Below are 26198 nucleotides of genomic sequence, written 5' to 3' on the forward strand. Positions count from 1 at the left end.
GCAGTATGAAGGAGAGTACCATCATGAGCTAGAACGAACTAGATGCAGGTGAGGGGGACAGCCATACTGTAAAGATAATCTAGAGTATAGTATACTTTTCAGTAGCAAAACACTCCTCTCAGTAATAGGGAGAGAGTGGGGTGATAATAGATTCAGATATAAGGGATAGGAGTGGTTTATGAGAACGGATAGCTCTCCACCTTCCGTAATGCAATAAACCATGGCATTATATGATCACCCAGAGAGGAAAACCAATAGATTTTCATATATCTTCATCCATTCGGAAATGGATAAAGGTGGCAAACTCCCAGTCAGTTATAGAGACTTACCTCCCACCAAATGACAAATTTTTAAGCAATTTGTATTTTTGTACATGCAACTTCCCCGGCAGATATATACTTAGTTTATGTCTCTGACGTCCGACAGAAATTCGAATTTCGCAGCACACACTGCAGGTAGGTCAGGTGATCTACCCCCCTGCCGCTGGGTGGCAGGAATAGGAACCATTCCCGTTCTAGAACCAGATTTTCTCTGTCGCAGTAGTGTCAACATATGTTGTTGCTACCTCCTGACTTGATTTTCGTTTTTCATCGCCATCGATCTTTTGGGCTGTCTTTTGCAGGGAAGTACTGGGTCTTTGGTTTGGCATACGCTTTTATTAACTTTTTAATGAATTTGGCTTCGAAAATTTCGAAGAATATATGACGTGTAACTACCGAAATTTTCGGTAGACACTCACATAGTTTGCAAGAAAGGGAAATATTAATATTTATTCATTAATACGTGTAATAAGTGTTAGAATTGATTGAGGAAATAAACTGACTTCCTACTTTAGGGAGTCGGTAAAGCATGTAACTAGATACGTTTCTTTTAAAAGTTTTTTTTGGATACTCGTACTAACGAGCAATTAGAGTATTAACAGTACTAGTAGTGTTGCATCCTCATCACCTTCTTACTTCGCAGAAACTTCAAATTCATAATTGCAATTTGAAGACAAGGATTGTGGCTCAAAATGCGAGCTATTAAAAGGTAAGAAGTGATTACTAGTGTTCCCCATTGCAGTGGAGGGTGCGTCTGATCGGCTCTGTCTCGCTCTCAGGCCTAGACCTCTTTCAAGCTCCCAAGCCCAGAGGAGAAGGAATGTCGAAAGCCGTAAGGAGGTTTCAGAGAATCCCCACCGGTCAGGCGTCCCCTCGGCAGGTTCTGTAGAGCGTCCCAGACTGCCAAGGATAGCCATTGAAAAGGCATCCTTAAAAAAGTGCGTCTCTTCATCTTACATCCGAAAAGATGAAGAATGTATATGTTTGGAGTTTGGATGATCTAGCGCGTTCTCTGAAAACTAAGAGAACACTGAGCAAGAGCCAGCCAGGAAGCCGCTTTCCTGCAAGCTAGCGTGAGCCACGTTCCAACAGCCAGCAGCGAGCCGCATTCCAGCAAACAGACTAGCACGAGCCACGTTCCTACAACCAAACGCGAGCCGCGTTCCAGCAACTGAGCGCAAGCCGCGTTCTAGAAAATTTTTCTTGGCGCAAGGCGCCTTCAAAGACGAAGCGCCAGCCTGGCGCAAATTGCGCCAGAAAAACAGACGGCTAGAGCAAGGAGCCTTATAGTAGAGTGGCAATTAGAACGATCCTTCCATTGAACGTTTCCAGGCAAGAGGCTCTTTCTAAAAGGGGTGTAGTAGGCGCACGGGACCTTCCACGCAAGCGGAACGTTCCAGGAGCGAGTCTTCTTTCTAGCGTGCGGAACTATCCAGGCGCTAGGCGCAAGGAGCCAGGCGCCAGAATATTCCAAATCTTCTTATGAGAGAGAGGTCAGTCGCGAGGCTCCTCTTTGAGTTTTTAACTTGAGCAACTTTCCCCCTGGCAAGGTGCAAGATGTCGCACAGGCGGCCGTCGCTTTTGTCAGAAGGATTCTGATACTAAGAGAAGCCATTTTTTCATTATTCAGAAGACTCCTGTGTTTGGCAGTTCCTCTCAATGCGGACTCTCTCCTTCATTCATGCTCTTCCCTCGTTATGAAGAGGCAAGAGTTTTGGGAGTTTTCTTATAAGAATCTCATTGACGTTTGGGTATGATGGCAGATAGGAAATATCTACTTCCTTCCGTAAACCCTACAGATGAACAGGAATTCTGTCTCTTCCGCGATTTATGAGGAAATCACGAAGATTTAAAGAGTTCCTGGATTAACTTCCTTCCTTAAGGAGATATATATACTCTTTCTATCGTTCTATTAACGAAAAGAACGAAGATAGTAAAAATTTTTCCTTTCTCTATCTGCCTCGGCAGGGAAAGAAGGTAGTAGAGTATCTGCTGTATGGGAATACAATACGGCAAATCATAAGCACATACCGTAGTTACTTCTTTGCTGAGCAACTCAATTACCAGTATCCTTCCAGGAATTTCCTAGGAAGGACTACGCTTAAAGACAACAACTACTTAGCTTCTAGATTTATCGAAGTCTTGTTTTGCTTAAATATGCATTAATAAGAACTTCCTGAAGTTCGATAATAATTTTATAAGATTCCTTTATTGAATGGAGTAGCTGGCAACTCTGGAAGAGTAAGGCTAGATGGCTAACGGAGACTGCTATCGCTTAGACCAACGCAGTACCATGTAGTGGTCGGTTACATGTCTCTCTCCCCTGCAATCGCGGTTTTAGCCTCGGATTGAGGGGATAGTTAAGCAAACATAAATAAAATATTGTCTGCCTTTTGCTAAGAAGCTTTCAATAAGAAAGATATTACAACATTTCAATGCTGTTTACCGTAGGTAACATTATTAAAGGATTCTAACGCAGCGGAACTCTATATTATATAATGCTCTCATGCTTACGAAAGCATGGCTTATTAGAGTACATGCTTAGTGAGAAGATGAATGTAATATAGAATTCACTTTAAGACTACGATATGGTCAAGTCTTATGCACATACCGAGGTTAACTACAGAATTCCTAGTATCCTTACAAAGGTTTCCTAGATTAATGCTGTTTACCACGATGTGACAGTATTATAACAGATTCTAATACGGCAGAGCACGATATAATATAATTCTCTCATCCTTTCGAGAAACACACACAACCTTTTTAGAATCGGATATTGCTCAAGAGAAGATGGGTGAGTCGGATGGGAAACATTCTCTTAGTGGCAGAAGTTGTTTCCCTGAATGGACTATACTACGTATATAAAAGTTTTTTCCTACTAAGAACGGAATTAACATGTGAAGGATGTCTGGTACCATAAAGGCACAGATGTTCTGGCACATAACCTAAAAAGAACTAGAAGGAAGCTCCAGCCTGGCGCAAAGCGTCAGAAGCCGCCAAAGCCCTGGCGCAATTGCACCAAGAAGCGCCAAGCCTGGCGCAATGCGCCAGAAGCACCATCCAAGATATTTTCTCGTTTTAGCGAGTTATTAACCTAAGAGTCCAGTAGCCTCTCAGACAGCAGGCTCGGTAACGGCAAGATTGGTTCCTGATTTCGTTACCCATTTAATCGGAAAGGGGTCGCTTACAAGGAATGATGAAATGATTTATTTTAATCACTCAGGCCAATTCCACGACTCTCTCATATCGCAAAGAGCATCGAGAATCTCTTTTTTCGCCCCTGTTCGCGTTAACAAAAGAGAACCTATTGGGAACAGACACGGGACGTAACGATCTTTAAGAGGTTCGATGCAAGATTTTGCATGTCCGTGAGAACCTTCTCGATCGAAGATAATAACTGTTAACGTATGTCTAACATTTATTGAAAAGAGTTGTGAGAACCTGCGGAAAGCCTTCTTCATAGATCTCTTCGCAAGGTAGAAGACGAACAGGCTTCCTATAGACTGCTTCCTTTTCCTCGAACCAAGAGAGGTAGCAATATACGACATCTTTAATTTAAAGAAGGGGAATAAACTTTAGTCTTTTTTCCCCTAGTTATAAATTCTTAACAGATATTAAGATAAATGGGCGTCAAAGGAAGAGAGGATGAATGCCTCATTTTGGCCTTAGAGAGGTTGGACTCACAGAAGTCACGTTCTTTTCACAGCATGTTTCGTAAGGCTTTTCCAAGAGTATCTGGATATTCTATTAGAATCTATTATAAATAGACCTGAAAAACCTCTCCACTCTGAGTCTGTCTGCGTGCAGACTGACCAGAAGTGGACATGAATGAGAGGATTTTTCAAGGTAAATGACAATAGTCATGGCTAAGACATTGAATTGCTGCAGATCGTGCTAGATGGAATGAGGAAACTGTCCTCTTCCGATACCTCTGTGAACCACATAGCGAGGTTTTTTCTTCACTTTCAGAGGGAAGAATCACCTATGTATATATCTGCTATCAAAGAACGCAGTAAAAGGCCATACTCTGTCTCTACAAGGGGAATTAGAGATAACAGAGGATTAAGATCTTCGGGATCATATACGATACCGCAATACAACAAGAGTAGGATATCATGTACTTCGAATGGGATCTTATTCTGGCCACAGATTCCGTGTTCTGACAAAATGGAACTGCTCCTCATCAAACTTATTTGAGAAAGTTTATGAAGGAATTCTTTGTTTCTCTTAGCCCTAAACGACCAAGAAGACAAGTGAATTTTTTGTGCATTGGAATCTCGCATCAGATTCAATGGAGACTCGGCAATGGGTTCTTGCCAGCATAGTATGTCTGGCAAAAGAACTAAAACCCTCTATTCCTGACGCAACGCTTTCAGATAGAAGTTTCGTTGCCCAGGCAGGGTACTTACATTTTCATCTACAGAAGAAGAGATGGTTTAAACGTTTGCCTACAGAGTCTTCGGGGTGCGATGAGGGCTCGAAATGCTTCCCAGAAGGTATTCAGAAGGATACAATAAGAGCTAGAAATCAGGGTTCCGCCCAATTTCAGCTCGGAGTCTCCTTCGACTTCCAGACTCCTTCCCTTCCTTCAGACAAGGATAGGGAAGATTCTGCAACGAGGAACCTCATCAACATGTAAGAAGAGATCTCGTTAGCAAAGGAAGTATTCACGAAGGATCCTCCTGGGAGGAAGACTCTTCTCTCTCGTATTGTTAGATATCCTGTCGTCTACTGGATGTAGCTGATTACAATCACCTCCCCTTGCCAGGGGCCAAAAGCTCAAAGGGGAAGAATTTCTTCCACCCTTCTCCAGTCTCCTGATAAACTATGTGGTTGTTCAGGACTCTCGGACAATGTAGCGCCAGCCAGGCGCCAAATGCCAATACAGGCGAAAAACGCCAGAGGCGGACAGTTCCAAGGAACTCTGTCATGGTCCGATACTGAGAACGAGCGGGCCTCCAACCTGGCGCATTTGCGCCAGAGGCGAACAAATCGGACAGATATAAGAGTGTCCGATGTGGACATCGCCAAACAGCCTAGAGACTCTTCTAAGCTCGAAGCTCCAGCAAGTGTGGAGGAGCCAAGCCAGGCGCGAGGCGCCAGCCAGGCTCTAGAAGCCAGCCAGGCGCCATCCAGGCGCAAGGCTCCTTCCAGTAAAGAGAAACCTAAAGCTCTGTCATGTAAGAGGGCTAGTCCCCATTGATATGATACAGGTAAGGCTCTGCCATGTAAGTGGGTCAGCCCCCATTGGCACGAGCCGAGAAGGCTCTGTCGTGTAAGCGGGCTAGCCCCCATTGACATGATCCAGAAGGGTTTGTCAGTCATAGGTCCCTACCTCGCTGAAACTCTTGAGGCATGCAGACTCATAGACAGTAATCATGAAGTCTTCTGCCAGGCTCCAGGCGCCAGCCAGACGCAAGGCTCCAGCCAGGCGCGAGTCGCTAGCCAGGAGAGAGGAGCCAATCAGGCGCCAGCCAGGCGTGAGGCTCCAGCCAGGCTCTAGGCGCCATTCAGGCGCAAGGCTTCAGCCAGGCGCGAGGCGCTAGACAGGCGCTAGGCGCCTGCCAGGCTCCAGGCTTCACCCAGAAGAGATCTATATCAAAGAACGCCCTGGCCTTCTTTGAGACAATGTGATCTCCTAAGCACTTGATAAGTGCATTAATGATTCCTTCAAACAGCTGAGAATTAAAAGCGCATGAAGTGCGAGCTTTTCCGAATTCTTGTTCTTTCCTTAACAATATGTCATAAGGACATTTTAGCTGTCACATACGGGAGATGCAACTCTGTGTTGACTTCCCATTATCCGAAGGATGTCAAGATAACCTACGAGACATCCTTCTCTCTTGGTTGATACGTGTCTGCGGATACATTGCTGGGATAGGGAGCCGATACTGATCCTTAACTAGTGAGTTAAATTTTATTTAACGTCGTGTTTTTTCTTTGGGTTGTTTGAAAGGAGTTTGGGGATAACTCTTTTCAACTTAAGCACTAACCCTCGTGTTAGGATCAGGTGATCGGGATCGGTGTTGTGCTCCTTAATTATGCCACTAGGCATAGGCATATTGTCATGTAAGAGGCTCTGTCGAGAAAATGGATAAGACCTCATCGACAGACCCACAAGAACTCTTAGCCATAGGTCACATCCTCGCTGAGGCTCTTGAGGCGAAGCAGATTCCTAGGCATTAGCCATGGAAAATTCCGCCTGAACAAGTAGGAACCAAGGTTTTATTTATTTATTACCTACAACGTATGTTGTTTACCTGTCTATTCAGTAAATAGTTGTCTCTTTCCCACCACCAAGGGTGTCAATCAGCTAAGTATATATCTGCCGGGGAAGTTGCATGTACAAAACTTTATTGTATTCTAACAATATCATTTTTCATAACTAACAAACCTGAGGTCTTAACAGATAAGGCCCACCTCTAACCACCCCTCTAACAGTCTAAGCTGGGTTGGAAGAGTAACTGATGGGTCATGAAATGCCAAGGGCATTCTGGGAACTACAATACCCTGTGACCTGGTATAGATGCTAAAAGTCCCTGGATCTCACAAGTTTGTTATTAATTTTACCGGTTTCCAGCTTGGCGCTAGTATTATCGTAATGTTAAGACCTCAGGTTTGTTAGTTATGTAAAATACAAATTGATTAAAAACTCAAATCAAGCTTTGTGACAGCATAAGCATTTTGAAGTTGGCTTTGCTGCCGCTTGAGTCTTGACCTGTATCGTACTGTACTAAAGTAGATATTGAGGCAATCCCTGATTATCACCACTTGGTTAATGGCGATCCGGTTTTATGGCGCCGTAATGGGCACAGTTTCGGTTATCAGCACCATAAGGTGCCGATGATAGAATTATGGAGCCATAACATACCTAACAGAGGCGCCATTAACCGAAACTTGGTGCCCTAAGTGCCATAAATCACAGGGTTTCAGTTAATGGCAGTTTTAGCTTATCAGTTCATGGCAGTTTTAGCTTATCAGTTAATGGCAGTTTTAGCTTATCAGTTAATAGCAGTGTTAGCTTATCAGTTAATAGGAGTTTTAGCTTATCAGTTGATGGTAGTTTTAGCTTATAAGTTAATGGCAGTTTTAGCTTTTCAGTTAATGGCAGCTTTAGCTTATCAGTTAATAGCAGTTTTAGCTTATCAGTTAATGGCAGTTTTAGCTTTTCAGTTAATGGCAGTTTTAGCTTATCAGCACCCCGCCGAGAACGGAACCTCTACCAATAACCAGGGACTGCCTGTATTCCCCCCCCCTGCTGAAAGAAATACAAAAAATGGTAAAGACACCAGTCACAATATTGAAAATTTATAGGTTATTGTCATTAACAGCAAAAAAGTGCAATTTGATGAAATGCTGAGATAGAAACAGAGAAATAAAATTAATGTAGCTTTGGACTGATGAAGAAATTTCACTGGATTTGAATACTGTAATGTAGTAACCAATAAATATTAGGGATGATTCAGCAAGCTGCTTTCATACTGATCATTTGCAAAAATTACTACATAATAATGAACTAAAAAATTCTGCCTAAAATATAATGAATTTCATTTTGAAAATTACTGAAAAGCCAGAAGTATTAAGAACCCTTGACCAAGAAATAATGAAATACTGAACTCTCAAGTAAGTATCCACAGTAACCCAGAGGCAGCAATCACACCACTGATTATAAAGTAAAAAACAGAATAAATTATGTAAATGTATGAAAAACTAGCAGATGGTATATCACAGTACTGATAACAGAACAGCTCTGGTCCTGATAGTGCAGCAGTGTATATTCTTTCAAAGCAGAACCACACAGAGGAATTTAGTAATTCTTTTTTGAACAGTGGAGCATGGTCTGGACTTGTACAGTGGAGTCTTATTTCTTATTTCAAGATATATCAGGTTGGTGTGGCTAGGAGCTATTCTTGCATAGTAAGCCTAAAAAACTTAAAGTATACAACTAGGACAGCAGTGAAAACCTGTTTAATACCTGTTTAATAATAACTGTTGTAATCTACAAAGGAAAATTAAAGCATCTATAGCATAGCAGGAAACATTTTTTAAAACCTCTCCATCTCCCGCCTACGATGGATAACTGATGTGACAATGGATTTGTGAGTGCTTAAGTGCAAATTAAAAAGAAATTAATGTTAACAATAAAAGAATTACTTTTTGTTTGTTAGAATAATGTTTTCTGTAATTTTTACTATGCAATTGATGCTTTTTACTGTAGAAGTATCAGGTATCCTTCTTTTTTTTCAGGTGGTGGCAGTTCTATACATCTCTGTATTTTTCGGGGCATGTATTCTTCGCAGGGTGGCCGTTATATGGATCTGCAGTCAAAGCTTTGATAAAGGCAGTAGGTGGAGAAAGAGTAAGAATAGAGAAGGGCAAAGTTGAATAAAAAACAGCCTTTTTAGTGTTAAAAATTATCATATTATAGACTGCAAATAAATGAGATAGTTTTTTAAAGGAGTTAGATGATGTCGAAGGTGACCTACCTCTTATAGTTAGTCAGAGAGTAAATCTTTTTAACAGCATTGCACCGACATCAGATTCAAGTGTTTTAAACTAGAATGCAAATATGAGGATCTATCAGTAGATATTTTGCATTTGTTTGCTCTATGTAATATTTCACTAAAGTTTCATTGTGTAATTTGCACAACTATACCATTCATTCCTACAATGGTAATGTACATGAAATACTAAAGACAGCGTCACTGAGCATATATAAGGATATCTTAAAAAGTGTTCTGCAGGTATGAGCTTGGAACTTGCTTTAAACATTAGTGTTTATTTGTATAACTAAAGTCTGGTTTCAAGTCATCATTGAAACTTTATTCATAATAAGTTGGATTGGTTGATAAGAAATTGAATATCTATGATAATGCATAACATTAGTAAAACAAATCTTGCACTATTGGCATTTTTAACCAAAGGAGAAAAGTTGTTGTACTTAATAAAAATGTTTGTATATACTGGCAGTTGTTAACGTTTAAAATGTGCATAAATGAATATAGGCAGTTGATAATGAATAATTATATGTAATTACTCTTTATACCACATTAGCTAAGGAAGTGCTTATGCGATGAAGGGACTTGTACAAAGCTAAATGTATATTTTGTTTCTATTTTCCTAAAATGTCTTCATTGTATCAGATTTGAAGCTGATGTGTGATGGTAGAGCCATAGATAGGTTTGTTTACTCATAATAATTATCGTTATAGCTTTACTGTGTAAAACAAGTGTGGTTGTTCTGTTTTATATAAATGTAATTTTTTTTCCATTGTTTTGGATACTGCCTTTTGACACTGAAGAGTTTCTCTTTCTAGTGTTCAGCATGCTTTAGAATTGAGTATGATTTCTATATTCAGTGATTTTAGCACTTCTGATAAAGGACATCATTTTTAGAATTCTAAAGTACGTCATATACTTTTAACTCTACACATATCTTAGTCATTTGTATACGTTGCAAACCAGGTGTTTAGTGGCTTTACTGTTGCAATATTTTGGGATATGGGGATGATGAAATAGCATATGTGTAACATTTATTCATGAATTATTTTAATGGTTATTTGCCTTCATTTGGAAAATATGTGATATTTCATTGGCCAAGAAAAGTAAGCAAAGTTCAATAGCACCTTCCAGAATTATTCTACAGTAACTTTCTTTATAAGTGATCTTTCACTAGGGAAGCTCAGTAATTTAATCCATTTATTTGAGGAATGGATTAGTAAGCTTCATGCAGAAATATAAATGACATTATAAATTCATTGAGCATAAATCTTTAAGGGAGGGGTTATCATGTAGAAGAAATGGCTGCATACTATTAATGATTTACTGATAAGATTATGATCATATATGTTAAGAAAGAGTGGTTGCCTTAGGAATGGTTCACACAATCTCTTTGAGTTTAATGTTAACTCAATGGTCTGGTTAAGTTATATTTCATAGAAGTCAGGCTCTGTTCAAAGGTGTTCTGAAAAGTGCTGGGCATGCCATTTATTTATTACAGTTTTCATTATTGATAGCAGTTTTCAAAATCTTCACTCTTGTACCAGAATGGCCTCAAAACTTCGTACACATGGCTTTTATAATTATTGAAACAAGTAATGTCTCTTCCATATTGCCAGCAGCACCTGGAGTCTGATTCTTATGACAGAATGGCCTCTCTTTGTTTACTAGTTTCATTCCGAAGTTAGTTGTCACCACCACTTGGCTGTAATGGTGGTCAGGTTTTATAGAGTTCACATTTGACCTTTTGAACACTAATCCTATTCCTTGTCCATGAACTAAGTTTAGCAAAGGTTCTCTGGGTGCCTAGAAATATAGATATTTTGAATTTCTTCCACATTTATTTCTGTTATCAGTGTAGGTACTAAGGTATTCACTCCTCAAATGTAGTTGTTAATGTATTGGCTTTCTCAACAGTCATGACTCTCCTCCTTAGATGTCTGTGATGATCTTTTATCCTTGCACATCCTTGCACATTGTATATCTACAATTACTAGAGTGAAATCACATTTCTCATAATGAAACAGTTGCAGCCCTTCAGAGATTTTGTACAAGAGGGGTGAAGTAAAGTTTTAAAAATATCCCTCTTCCACTTTAAACAATAATCAAAGTATACATTGTGGTATAGATAATGTAAATTCCTTTGTGAAATATAGTCAATTGTATTTAGAAACTCACTTATTACGTAGATTGCTGAGATCTTGTGGATCAGGTCTTCCTGTAAGAAGAGTACAGTATATGTTTATTGCATGCTATTTCTTTCTGTTTTCTTGTAATTAAGCAGGAATATCTTAAGTTGATTTTGATATACCTGCCAATACTCTTTAACTAAACGATTTTTTGTGGACCATAAATAGAAGGAAGCAGGTACAAGAAAATTATCCAGTGGTAATGAAAGTACAACTATGATTAAATCAAGGATGATTTTTACTTTATTTGATTTTTCCCTTTTTGTTTTTGTTTTACACCATAATATTCAGGTAATGTCCTCTCTCTCTCTCTCTCTCTCTCTCTCTCTCTCTCTCTCTCTCTCTCTCTCTCTTCTTCTCTCTTCTCTCTCTTCTCCTCTCTCATTGGTCAGGAACAGGCAAACCAAGGATTATACCTTTGTTTACACTATGCACTAATAGAATTCTTATTGTAGATAATGGAAAAAGGCCTTTTTACCAAGTAGAACTGTAGCCAGAGGTTTGTAAATGTACCATCTCAGTAGTTGATTTTATAAAAAATTTTAATGTGTTGGGTAATATTTGAATTTGGAGTAGATCTTAAATCTCTCTCTCTCTCTCTCTCTCTCTGTCTTTCTTGCTCTCTCCTGATAGTATGGAAATGTTTATAATACTTTGAAGAACCAAAGTAATTTTCCAAGCATGGAAATTTTATGAATTACACGGTTCTCAGTAAGGTATTTGGTAGTTGGTAGAAACTGTAGAATAGACTTCAGTAGTTTACATCCTATTATTGACTGTCCATTAAGAACTGTAAATAGTTTATCACTTTTGTATTAGCTTTAGATGTGAACCAGTTTAGAAGTGTTTGATGTTGTGGTAATATTTCTTGAAATAAAAGTTCTTTCTTTGATCATCCTGATTTGTAGTTACTTCAACAAAAATGAAATGGGGTTATTCACTCTTTGCTTTGGTTTTATTTTCCCTAAAAAATTTCATTGATTTCTAACAGCTGGATTTTTGCCGTAATTGTACAAATAACACCACAAGTATCACCTTATGAAACCTTGCTACTTGGCTACTCAAGACATAGACCAAATAAGACCTTACATAAGACACACGTTGTAGTGAGTGATAAATGGTTGTAGTCTTCAATGTGAATGCATTGCATACTGCATGGGCTCAGTCTTTGTTGTAACTAGTACTGTACAGGTAGCTTTTTTCCAGATACTGCCAACTGAATCCTCCTCAGAATTTGATTTTAAAAAATCTTGAAAAATAATTTTACAGTGGTCCCCCCGCAAATAGTTGGAACCCCTGAAAAATGGTTAAAACCACCTATTTTGTTAGTTAAAACTCAAGAAAACCCACTAAAAAATTTCATATCTGGTTTTTTAATAGTTTTAGTACAAAAAGTGCATTTTATGATGAAATTGATAAAAAAAAAAGGAATTGGATATTTTTCATAGAAAAATGAAGCGAATAGGCTAATTTCCTGCGAATAATTGGGGGAATGTTCCAGAGAGAAATCCACAATGCGTGAGTCTGCGAATCCGGAGAACAAGAATATGGGGGGACCCCACTGTATTACCAAGTTTTCTTGGGAGTAATGCTGTTTAGATGTATGTAAGAGTGAAGGATTTGTAAAATGTTGGCAAGCGACAGGAGAACTTTAATTTGTGCCAAGTCATGACATCTAAAGTACGTGTGTATTATTTTCAGTCCTTAAAATTTTTTCATTACCTTCCACAGTTTGAGTGGTGATGCATCTTATACATGGTTACTTTCACACACATTTTCAAGCATACATTCTTGCTGTGATTTGCAATTAATAAAAAATTGTCATTTTTTCAACTAATCATACAGATGGGTGCAAGTTTGCACTGACACAAGTCCAAGGGAGTGGAAATTCTGGTAGGGATTCAAGAGGAACCATGTGGGAGGAAGGAAAACTATCAAACGATATTCTATTTGGAGAGCATATTGCATTTTAATTTTTTACCAAAGCAAAGAGGTAGTGGGTTATCATAGCTTTTAACTTCTAAAAATATATTTGGGGATGATTTCAAGGCAGTCTTGCACATTCTCATCATGAAGAGAATCAAAGCTGAAATGTCAAGTCTGCTGCTAATCTTTACACTACCTGAGTTAATGTTTTGTTACTGATAATAGAGTGGGTTATATAGTAACAAAAGAGTTCATTATTTGGAACCTAGGTAATTTTTTTATTAATGAATAAGATATTTTCAGATTTGCTTTGTATCTATGCTGTATTAGTTTTCCAGTATCACACATTTGGCTGAAATACTTTTATGATGCAGCCAGCAGATATCTCATATCTGAGCAAGATTGAAGCAATATGCTAAATTTGTCCCTCATTGTTGAGCCCGAACAGACCTTAGCGGCAGGTCCAAAGGCAATCCATCAGAAAAATTCTGATGGACTAAAATGGTTTTGATTAGTACTCCCATCCATGAAAAATTTGAAAATCATACCATATTCCAGCAACAACATCAAAGTTTTGTCAAGAACAGAAAAAAATACCAAGTAAACTTATGAAGGCATGGCCGTGGTTACTACTCTCATTCTACAGTGTCATTACAGCACAATAGGATTTGAGGTGAAATAGTACAGCTACAGAATTGGATTTCCTTACAGCTTTGTGGTTTAAACATTTCCTTTTTATATATTTTAAACCAGCCCAGTTGTGCAACAGCACCCTGTGAGATCAGTTTTTCTTCCAATGGCTATGAAGAGCTCCTCACTAGCGTGGTTGGTATGGTGCTGGCGACCCACCTCCGTGGTCGCCGGTTCGATTCTCTGCCATTCCATTGAGGAGTGAGAGAGAGGTGTATTTCTGGTGATAGAAGTTCACTCTCGACGTGGTTCGAAAGTCACGTAAAGCCGTTGGTCCCTTTGCTGAATAACCACTGGTTCCATGCAATGTAAAAACACCATAAAACAAACAATGGCTATGCATTTTCGAAAGTGGGCAAAAAGTGTTTGTGGAATAGAGAGGTGCAAAATTCAGTTAGGTTTAAGTCTAGGACTTTCAGGAATTGTAAGTCGAAATTTGCAAGGTGCTGAGGGACGACGTAGTGAGGAAAAAAAAACTAGGACATCTAAGACATTGAGCATAGCTATTAGAACTAAACTGGTTTGAAGCAGTAGTGGGATTCAACCAGTTCATGTGAGCCATCTTATAATTTTATGAGTTCGGTGAACCGGCTGTATGTAACGACCAGTTGACCACTTGAATAGGCAGTTTTAAGAGTAGAGCAAATGAGCATAACTTTTAACTTGGATTTCATTAAGTGTTATCACTGGTAATGTTGACATCGGAATGGTTACCTGCCTGAGAAAGAGATAGGATTGTGGTTAGATGTAGGGGAATACATCAACCACACAAATATGTATTATGTATGCTGTGATTAAATTTTACCGGCATGTTTATATATTCTTCATGTATATACTTTCATGTTTCAGTTCATACTGATCTTGATAATACAGTCGACCTCCATATATATATATATATTTATATATATATATATATATATATATATATATTATATATATATATATATATATATATATATATATATTTGTTTTTTTTTGGGGGGGGGTTTGGGTTGTTGGATTTGTAGCACAACCTCCACGAATAGCCAAAATCTGCGAATACTTAAAACTCCTAAAAAAATGCTTTGAACTCCTTATTTTGATAGTTAAAACAAAAGATAAAAATGCTTATACCTGAGTATTTCAATACTTTTATCACAAAGTGAACGTAGTCATGAAAGTTATATGAAAATACACTAATATAGTGAAAACAAATTCTCTGGCATTCCATTGAGGTGTCAGATGTGTATTTCTGGTGATAGAAGTTCACTCTCGACTTGGTTCGGAAGTCCTGAAAACGTTGATCCGGTTGCTGAATAACCACTGATCCCATGCAACGTAAAAATATCAAACAAACAAACAATAATTCGAGAATATTTTCAGTGGAAAGGCTAATTTTTTTACGAATAACCTTTACACACAATATATATATGATATATATATATATATATATTATATATATATATAGATATATATATATATATATATATATATATGTTATATTCCATAAAAAAAATCCTCGAATAGGTGGGGTCGATTATAGAAAATGCGTATTAGAAAATGACACGTAATACTATGCTAATTCACAACTTTTTTTTTATCATTATTGTATTAAAGCTTGATTTTAATCTTACTCATAAATGTTGCCATATCTAATTGTTCATAATGCTTTCTTTCATATGATATTGTTTATCAGGAAAAAATAGAGCCATAATAATGAAACTAAAATATGCATACTATTCAGTTAAAGATTTATTGAAGCATTTACCCTTTTTTTCAAAATGTACTGTATTTTCAACTTTTGTTATAGAATAGTTGCATTTAATGACAATATGGCAAACTCTATAGTAAAGCGTTTTTACTTTTACCATCCAAAGAATACACAATCGTAATATATAAACAGTATTAATGCGTACACTATGATTCATAAGAATAGTAATTATGATTGAAAACAAATTCAAATGCGTAGACTGGTACACAGATATATCTTCGTGTTATTTACTTCATCACTTACATAGTCTAGTAATATAGACACTCCTTAATGTTATGTAATGATGTTTAACTGTTATTTAAACATTGTTTGGGAAATAATTTTAATTAATTTTATTTGCTAGACTACAAGATCAACGTTTGAACCTAAGTGGAGCAAATTTCAAATGTTTTTTGTAATAGAACTGGCTGACAAAATATTTGAATCCCACCACCGGTTTGAATAGGAACAAGTGAGCGAGAAAAGGTTATTGACGGAATATGGAACTCACGGAAGAGGAAAAGAGATTCTGGGTCGGGCAGGTGTCAAAAAATAGAGAAGGAAATATTTTTCATTTGGATGATGGTTTGAAACAAAGATAGTCAGATAATTATAATCGAGATCTAAACACAAAATGAAAGATGATTTTGTGGAATTGGGAAGGTGGAAGGACCAATGATATAGTTACCTACAAACCCATGCAAATACTATCTCCATTTATACAGATGGCTCAAAAACTGATGCTGCTGTGGGGTTCGCAGTTATTACAGACGAAAAAATACTATCGTGGAAGAATGCCAATTTATAGCTCCATACATTCCGCTGAATTGGAAGGAATTTCATTGGCTCTGTATAAAATCGCTAGAACTCCCAGCAAACATTACACTATATATAGTGATTCAAAAAGTGCTGTTCAAGCAATAGATTCTTTTAATCATCATCACCCTGGTATTAGAGCAATACAAGAAAATATTCATTTTTTAAGCCTTCGAAATATCAAGATATCCTTGTGCTAGACACCAGGCCATGTTGGAATTGAAAGCAATGAAATTGCAGATTAAAATGCAAAGGAAGCTGCATTAAATGATAGAAATAAAATGTACAAAACATATTATAAGGACTCCAAAAATTATTTTAAATTTATTTTAGATAAAATCTGGGGAGACCAATGGTTATCACTTAGAGTGGTAAAGACCACTATCATTCCCTTTAAAAATTCTTTACAGAAGCAGAGAAACCATGAGGTCGCTTTGTGCAGGCTGCGTAATGGGGACACAAGGTTAACCCATGGCTTTCTTATGGCAAATCAGCCACCTCCAGAATGTGATATCTGTCAAACCAGAGTAACTGTGAAACACATTTTAATTGAATGCTCTAAGTATTCACATATTAGACTTAAATACTTAGGATCATCTGCTGGAATGCAGGACATTCTAGATAACGATTTTTTAATTTTTAACATATAGATCTATTAAAACATATATAAATAATTTTATTAGAGATATTAAAATATATGTAAATAATTTTATTCATACAAATTTATTTTAAATGTCTACAGTAAAGTTTTATCCATTTATTTTTTTTAAACTAAATAGATTTTATCTGCATTAGGCAGCCGAATGGACTTAGTCGGAAATGGCTGCTTAAACAAATAATAAAAATAATAATAATTTATGCAGAAGGCAAAGATTGGATACTTAACTGTTTAAGGCAATTTGGGTGGATGAAGTAATGCAAAGTGACTGGGAAGAAAGTCTGATGTTAACCATGTAAAAAAAAAATGGATCAGTATAGTGTGGTAATAAATGCACAACAAAGCTCCATGGTTTCCCTCCAGCCATTTTTCCTGTAGCTGTCTTACTATGAAGATGACATCTACTGTCCCTCTTCCTCTCATGAATCCATAATGCTGTTCCCCGATCTTTGCAATCTTAATCTCTCATCCAGTATCCTCTCTAAAACTTTCAGTCCATACTGTTAGTTTATTCCCCCGTAGTTGCCACAATCCATGATATCTCCCTCCTGCTTATACAAATATAACTCTCCACCCAGTCGCTTGGCATTTCAATTCCTTTTTTCCATATAGCTTTTAATAAATCTAGTATAAATTCCTTCCCCTTGTAGTACCTAATAATTTGATCATTTAATTTTGGGACTCCGATGGACCTGGTGCTTTACCACCATTATTTTTACTTAATGCTCTCTTTACTTCTCTATCCTAGATCTCCATCACTGGTTCCTCCACCCCTCTGTGCTTATCTCTCTCATTATCAGTGTTTAAAAGTTGCTAAAAATACTTTCCATCTCGATATAGCTTATATACAATAGAAATCTATGGAAAGCCACATACCGACACCACCATGTGGCGCCGCAGAGTGCCTAGCTGGTGCACTCGGGCCTTGAACTATAATTTGACATAAGATCAACTGGAACCACAGAAAACGTTAGAAACTAAGTTAACAGAAAACTTAATGATGTAAAGGTAACAACATCATTACACTTGTTACAATATAGTAAATCTAGGACCAAAGATAAGCAGACTGCTGAAAGTATCTGCATACAAATGATAATGGAAAAGAAACTATGAAGCCTAATCTTTGGATTTATGAAGATTAAAAGAACACTGCTTAATTCAAATGAAAAGTAGAAAATATGTATGAGAAAAGGGAAGGCACTCACCAAAGAAGGAATTATGGTAGCTGATGAAGTAAAAGAACGTAAAACAAACGAAAAGAGGTAAAATTTGATAAGAATATGAAGGAGAATATGGACACAGTAAGCATATTATATAGGTGCCCCCGGTGGATAAACAATGTAAATATATACTGATACACCCATTCTTCTCCAGAATGAATAGGTCCAAGAGGTTTGAGTTTGAGGATAGGTAATCAAGGATGAATAACAACTGTGGTACTGGTCAGAACCAAGGCACACGAATTTAATTAATATACCTTTTGGCTGATTGTTGTTTAGAAGTCCGGATTGTCATTATTATGTAAATATGATGGATTTTCTTTTATCCAAAATCCAGGCGAAGTCAGATATTCAAATGCCAGCAGTCTTAAACAGAAGACGAAAGCCAAGTATTTGGAAATTTACTGTTAAATGGAGAAAATAATACAAAGCCTAATCCTACAACGGACTGTAATAGCAATAGCTGTTATTAGGAATTAGATTTTTTCACGGCAGCTTCGTTGGTGTGAAGACTCCAGAGGTCCAAATCAAATATTGCTACCCTCGGGTTAATCAAAACCTTACTTACTAACATGAGAACAATACCCCGTGACTGGCGATTTTCAATCATCAACAACAAACCCCACTACTCGTATTTCCCGTGCCTCATCCGAAAATATTGAGGAGTCAATGTTTGTATTGTCGGTGCAGATACAAACAGTGGGCCAACAACCGACTGCGGCTTTTAACTGTTGATCTCGGGAAGTTAAGGCAAAAGCGTAGAAGGAAAATTTTCATGGGGGAGCTAGCTGACCAAAATTGTTTCTGACAGAATTAATGAAAGTGTTTCATTCGGTTTTTTTTTCTTTTTAGTTCTCTGAAGGGCCTTCAAAATACCTGTTTCAAGTATTAACTGCACTCATAATGAGACCAAGTAACAGATTTATGACCACGTTGACTCAACACATCCTTTGGAACCATTGTAACTTTTAGGTTACATGCAGCCACTTTTTGGAAATATTCTATTAGGAAAAATATTGTCTTACGAGCTCTGAAATCCACAACCACTACCTAACCATAAACCTGCATTTTCAGTGTTCCGACAATTGACGTTTGATTGTGCTTTATTTCAGCTAAAAACAAAAACTACTGACGAAGACGAGCTGTTGAAGGAGTCGTGAGCGCCTATGTACGTCAAACTTACGTGCGAATGGGCAGCGTCCAAAAAGAAGAAGAAAGAGTGTGGACGTTTGATGACGTCATAGAGACAAACAACTCTCGGTAGGACCCAGGTGAGTGATGGGTAATATTTCCCAACATGCCCAGCAGAAGGCGGCTCCATTTATCTCGAACGGTCCTTGAATAACTTCAGTCATGAATAGGGTGTTGTCCGTCTTACAGTACTACGCTCCGTTACTTAACTCGTCGATAATGTCTACTTTTCACAAAAAGTATACAGAAATGAGCCTCAGCTCTTATCAAGATGGCGGAGCAGGATGACAACAGGTTATGACTGGTTTAGTCTCGAAGTCAAATGAGAATAGAGTAGACGTTAGATTAAGGCTGGGATAGGTATAACTCTAGGGTCTGCAGTTCCTGGTTAGACTTTCATTTACGATAATAATGAACTAGTGAATGGTGTCCAACCTGTCTTCGTTCGTAAGGGCCATTCACGTGTATCCTAGCTAAGTCCAGAACTCCAGATTTAGTGAGACTATAATTCACAATTCAGGACTTTCATGTAGTCAGGTAGCCAGTGTTAGGCAATTAATTACTGCAAACTCTATTCCGGAGCTTAAAATAGTATGACATAGGAGGAATGACTTACGTTTCATCCTTTCCATTTACTATATTGGCAGAAGACCTATGCCTAACCTAAAGTACAAGGTCTTTACCCTAGTGCATGATATTCGTGTGTTATCTTCCATAAACAATCTGAGGGAGAACTGAGTGGGATTAACGTCTTTGCGTTACGCTCATATTTTTTGTCTCCCAATAAAAATTGCTGCTTTATTACTGTGCTTCTCCCCTCCTGAATTTTAGGATAGGTGGGCTAACGATGGGGTAGGTATACCTACCTAGTATAACTATAGCCTAAATGCTCATTTGTCAGTGTAACAAAACGAATGTCAGAAGCATTCTAATCACACGTTAAAACATAGAATAATAATATTTTCAAGTCCAATGTGCAGTGATGATAAAATAAATAATTTCATTAGCAAATTTAGTTTCGGAGATTGCCTAAGGAGGTTCATGTAGCCTACATTTATGTTGGACTCCAATGGGAATGGAGGGAAAATGTTAAGGAAAATAGCTACAAGGATGGATTTAACCTACCTAATCTAGGATGTTGAGTCCTTACCTGACTGGAGACTGAACCTCTGTGTATACTAATCTATAGTAATGTGATGTAAGTAAATAGGTTGTGACAAAACATACGTATGGCACCAGGTTCATCCCTACTTAGCATACGATGTTGCTAAAAATCCTCGGGAATTCTTACAGTACTGTAATTGCAATCAACTTGTTGAAGTATCATGCGGATGTTTGAATAAATCCTTTCTCATATTGTACCCCACCCCCCCAAAAAACTTGGTTTTTTGCTGTGTTCTCCATGATTTTAGAATAAAAGAGAGTTCCATATTTATCATAAAACTAGACCTGCCTACTTATTTGTTACCTTAATGGACATCAGAAAAATTCAAAACTCTAAAATGGAAGAATTAGGTTTTCAGTTCCAGGGTGCATTAGTTGTAGGCTGAAGTACAGTATAAATTTCACACATCACCAAATAGGTACCTACTAATTAGAAAACTTTACTTTAATCAAAATCATAGACTTTAGGAATGGCTTTTAGAATACGTCCTTGTCATTTTCTTTGTAATGTATTTTTTCCTACCCTAAAAGCCCCCGTTTCCTACAGGCACAATGAATTCAAATTAGTTGAAATGATCTAAGGAACAAGAGCTGTCATGCAACTTGCAACTAAAGAACCGATCAGGGGTCTCATTGTTCATGTATTGACATATCCAGATGAAATTCAAAGACGTTTCAAGTATACTATACGGTAATTGCTTGATTATCTGGGTTGGGTTTGCAGTGCCTGGCACGACTTATCACCAAGCGAGTCTCCCACATAAAAGGCAATGGTTTGTATTCCTGCTGGATCACATAAATTTTTTAAGTAATTTGTATATTTCTTAGGCATAAAAATCAGAACCTTTGATCTTATTATCCACCTCAGCCAATCCACTCTGTCCCTGATGCTGAAAAAAAGTGCTTAGTAATGGTAGGTGAGTAGGATATTTCCCTACTCACCTTTTTGTTACCAAATTTCAATGACTTTTTGGTAGATCTAGGGTACTATTCCGCGGCGGCCTAGACTATGGCAGTTGCGGTTTTCTATGCAGTTTTACTTCCTGAACAAGAATTTTAAGTAATATTTATTCGGACGACTGTAATTAACCCCCGGGGGCCAGTACTAAACACGGTGAAATACATCGGACGCCCCAATCCCTAGTGGATGTTGTATCCGTGGTTACGTTCCTTGCAGTCCGTGTGGAACTATTCTGTAGAATTACCGACTTTTTAACTTCGAGCTGAGGATTACTCTTGTTTGTATACCCTGGGAAAATATTTGTTACAGTGAAAAGAAAATTATATTTTGAACATTTTGATTAGTATTTTAAGTATTTTATCAGTAGTATTGAAAATGTCTCCTGTACTAAATGTACTTTGCTTTGTTGGTCTCGTTGCAGTCTTAGTCCATCATGAACAAAGAAGGCATTACTGTCTCAACATTTATGACTGGGGAGGCAGGAGAGTTGATTGAAGATGGAACAGAGCAAGCAAGTTAGTATTTTTTCAGTTGTTTTATACCAAGAATGTTTATATGAATTAATTTGTCTGTTAAAAGTGACAATTGCTATAGATTTCAACAACAGTGGCAGTCTATGAAATCATTTTTCAGAGCACCAGGACAAGGCATTAAATGGGATTACTAAAACTGTTTGGCATAGTGCAAAGTAGAAAAATCTCTTCGGATTTTTCACAACTACTTTGAACTGAGGTCTATAATGAGCAGTGTTACCTGATTTATTTTTTTCATTTATGTTAGGATATCATGACAGATGGCATTACTAGTACATATATATCCATTTTCTAGCAGATCACAGGCATTGGTTTCTAAAGATGCATTTAAAATTAAATCTGAAAAAAAAATGTCTAGAAAAAAAGCTGTATATTTCCTGAAGTAAAACAGTTTCCAAAGAAAGATGCCCAAATACAATATGCTTATCCTTAAGATTTTTTTTATTAGTTTTCTTTTTATCTACAATTGAAACCTACATTTTGAGATGACTGGTCTGATCATTTGATGATACATATACTGTATTGTGCTTTTTGACAGGTGTTGTGGTGGTTGCAGAAGGTGGTGGAGCAGTGAAGGTAGAGCTTCCTGATGGTACTCAGGCTATTGTGCACAGTGCTTTAGAAGATCATACAGGTTTGTGTAACTACAATGATTTTTTATGGAGTTTTGATAATTTAAGAAGGCTTTCCCTACTAACAAAATATTTATAATAGACTTGGACAATTTTTGAATAGTACAAGAACTTGCACTCTTAGTGCCAAGTTTGAGGTAACGCTTCACTTTTGGGTTTGTTAAGTTACAACTTAAAAAAAAAAAAAGCAAGCCCTTAACTAGTAGTCTGAATTTCCAGTAGACAGCACACATTTTTTCTAAAGATTTGTTATTTTTAGGTTACATAGCCCTACAGACTCTTTCATTTCTTTTAAATTTATTGAGAGATTATTTTTATGAATTCATGAGACATGCATCACTTTGTTATTCAGTTACTTTACAAAATTCAGAAAATGGAGGGTAACAAGTGCTAAGTAATAATAGTAATAGCAGTAGATATCACCAAATACAATTTATTACAATTAATTAAGACACTGAATGAAAAATAAAGTAAAAATAGATAGATAAAACTCAAAAGTAGTGAAAATTGAGATAAAAAATACTGAATTAAATTAAAGTAAAAATAGATAGATAAAACTCAAAAGTAGTGAAAATTGAGATAAAAAAGAAATTTTTAATACTATTGCAAGCTTTTTTCTCTCTCAAAAAAAAGCCAACACATTTCAAGAAATAACACTTTCCATATTTGAGTCCCCTTCCTTAAACAGATTTTTTCATTTCCCTTTAACAAAAGAGGGAAAAAGTAATGTGTGTGGAGCAATTGAAAGAAAAACTTTTATATAAATTTTTGTTGCCTGCATATTAATATGAATCAAGAATAGGTGTTTAAAAATTGCTCATGACTGCAGAGTTAAGGGACTAATCCTTGTGCAGTCATGTGTCCAAGAGACCAAACATAAATGGTATGTGCCCAAGCCCCCTCTCAACCAAAGGTAGGACTGGAGAGGAACCGGGCTGTTTCCAGTACTAATGGCTTTGTCAATAGACTTTCATAAGACCAAATCTGCCCAACCAAGCACCTCAGTGGCGTGATCGGTATGGTCTTGGCCTGCCACCTCAGTGGCCATGAGTTCGATTATCAGGTTAGAGATGTGTATTTCTGGTGATAGAAGTTCACTCTTGATGTGTTTCGGAAGTCATGTAAAGCCGTTGGCTCCGTTGCTGAATAACCACCTCCTGAACTGTCTTTTTCCTTGTTACTATTTCATGATCTCTATGTTTAAATTCAATTCATGTGAGATTTTTTTATCACATTAATTAATTACATGGTAGAGTAACAACTTTACACACTGGGATATAATGAGATTAAAAATACACCTCGGTGTCAAATGTTAGAGTAACAACTTTTACACGCTAAGGGATATAATGAGATTAAAAATTCATTGTCAAATGATTACGATAACATACAATAATGAGAAAACTAGTTTTAATACTGTACTACTACTTTGTTTCTAAAATATGTAAGTTAAGTAACAATTGCCATTCCTCATTATTCTGAAAACTCTTCTATCCTTTAGAGAAATTCTTTCTTAGACTTGACCCTTCTGTAGCCTGTTTTCTTTCACTTCCCTTGGCTGGTGCCCTTAGGAAAACAAATAACTCATTCTTATCATGGTTTTTTTGCACTGCTTTAAGCAGTACCACAGTCCAATTCACTAATGTATCAGTAACTTCCAGGTATTTTTGTAATGTGAGGGTCTCTCTGTAAGTCATACAGAATGAAAGTAACTAATCTTTGTTTTGTAGAACTTTTATTTGGTGTTGGTGTCTTTTTCCAACATGTCTTGATCATTATCTAATTTTGTGATAAAAGTTCAGTATGCGTTGAAATGGCTTAAAATATATGGAAATATATGGATGGGCATAGCACAACCTCCATCTTACATAATTGAGTTCCTTGTCTTGATAGACTGTTCAACTTCATGTATCTGGTTTTGCATCTCAAAATACTCTTGGTGGTGAAAATTCAGTACAGAGAGCATGACTTGAAGTCTTGCAACTTTACTTCAGTAGCCCTGAAATTGCTCCCACTTACTTACTGATCTCCAGTACTACCATAAATCTTTGGATTAACATGAAAGAGGTGTAGAAGATATGTATTCACTGTAATTTGATTTATTAGTACAAACAATATTTACAACTTAACTGGAGAGGGTAAGTTAGAACCAAACTTGATGAATTACAGACCATGTCCTTGGTTCCACCCTCTCACTTGGATGAGAAGGTTTAGTTGCCTTGCTAATCTGCTTAAAACAGAACATTGAATGGTTCGGTGAATTGTCAAATGGATTACAGAGTATCGTGTATATAAATGTTAACTCAACTCCCATAGCCTCTATTTGAGGACATCTTAAGCATATGAACAGATAGCAGCTATAATTTAATAGATATTTTTTGTGCTCATTTGCAATCCTAAAGTGGTGATGTCTTGCTGTACAACATCCTCCTGCTGGTCAGCAACCCTGTAGCTGAATAACAACATTTTAGTGTGTGTGTGTGTGTGGAGGGATGAAGTACAGTGGTACCTCAAGATACAAAGGCATATACGAAGATTTTTGTGGCTGCATACGAAAATTGTTCAAGATACGAAAGGTTGTTGCTGTAAAGTCCGAGATTCGCCTGGACCACCGATAACAATTTTAAAACTCTCGCGCCGCCAACTGAGTAGAACTCGCCACCATCCTCCACTCTCCATTGTTTCCTGATGCTAGTCACTGCCATAAGATCCTGCTCTCCTATTGGTCAGCATCTCTCCCATGATCCCATCATGCATCGTACATAGTGGCATTCTTCTTCAGCCATTGCTTCTCACCAGCGTTATCATACACACGCAGAATTAGTTCGTTCACATATACAATTTCGTTTGTTGACATAAATTCGTGTTAGCGATTTCATTGTACTACTTTATTGTGTTGTGTGAGAACTTAATTAGTATACTACGTAACTTAATTACGTACAGTATAGTCATGGGTCCCAAGAAAGTTGCTGAAGTTCACGGAAAGAAGAGAATGCTTTCTATGCAGACAAAAATGGAGATAATAAAAAAGTATGAAGCTGGCATGCGGTTGAGTGTGATCGCTAAGGAATACGGCCGAAATCCGTCGATGATAGGCACCATCCTTAAGCAGAAGGAAGCCATCAAAGCAGCTACACCTTCCAAGGGCGTGACTATTTTGTCCAACAAGAGGAGCCACGTGCATGATGAAATGGAGAGGCTGCTTCTTCTATGGATTGAGGACAAAGAAATCGCTGGCGATACGATAACCGAGACGGCAATCTGCCAGAAGGCCAGCGCTATTTTCGGCGATTTGATTGCCCAAGCCGAAGACGACGGAGGAGAGGGGACATCAACGGCAACCCTAGACTTCAAGGCTTCTCATGGGTGGTTCGAAAAAATTAACCGTAAACGGACTGACATCCATCGGTGGTGAAGAAATTGAAATTTTGTAAAAACGTTAAAGTATAAAAAGTAAAAAAAAAAATAAATAAAATTAATTTTGTTCATGAAACTTACCTGTCAGATATATATATAGCTGTATTTTCTGAAGTCCGACAGAATTTCAAAAAAAAAAAACTTCCGGCACACGCAGGGGTGGTCGGCCAGGTGGTTAGTACCCATTCCCGCCGCTGGGAGGCGGGTATCAGAACCATTCCCATTTTCTATTCATATTTTTTTCTGTCGCCGGTACT

At 37.4% G+C, this 26198-nt stretch overlaps 2 protein-coding genes across 3 annotated transcripts in view; both read left to right on the forward strand.

Annotated features, from left to right (window-relative positions):
• Positions 1-11367, forward strand: part of LOC135214851 (lysophospholipid acyltransferase 5-like) — a 118982-nt gene extending 107615 nt beyond the window's left edge. For both annotated transcript variants that reach the window (XM_064249267.1, XM_064249266.1), the window contains exon 11: positions 8568-11367. In XM_064249267.1, the coding sequence (XP_064105337.1) occupies positions 8568-8709 (142 nt within the window). In that variant the 3' untranslated portion in view covers positions 8710-11367. The remainder of the gene's footprint in view (positions 1-8567) is intronic.
• A 7805-nt stretch (positions 11368-19172) lies between these two features.
• LOC135214854 (zinc finger protein 76-like) overlaps positions 19173-26198 on the forward strand; it is a 52174-nt gene continuing 45148 nt past the window's right edge. The window contains 3 exon segments of the mRNA XM_064249270.1: positions 19173-19317; positions 21784-21877; positions 22434-22529. Coding sequence (XP_064105340.1) covers positions 21796-21877; positions 22434-22529 — 178 coding nt within the window. The 5' untranslated portion in view covers positions 19173-19317; positions 21784-21795.

The sequence above is a fragment of the Macrobrachium nipponense genome, chromosome 46 (genome assembly GCF_015104395.2).
Source record: "Macrobrachium nipponense isolate FS-2020 chromosome 46, ASM1510439v2, whole genome shotgun sequence".
In the NCBI taxonomy this organism is placed as follows: Eukaryota; Metazoa; Arthropoda; class Malacostraca; order Decapoda; family Palaemonidae; genus Macrobrachium; species Macrobrachium nipponense.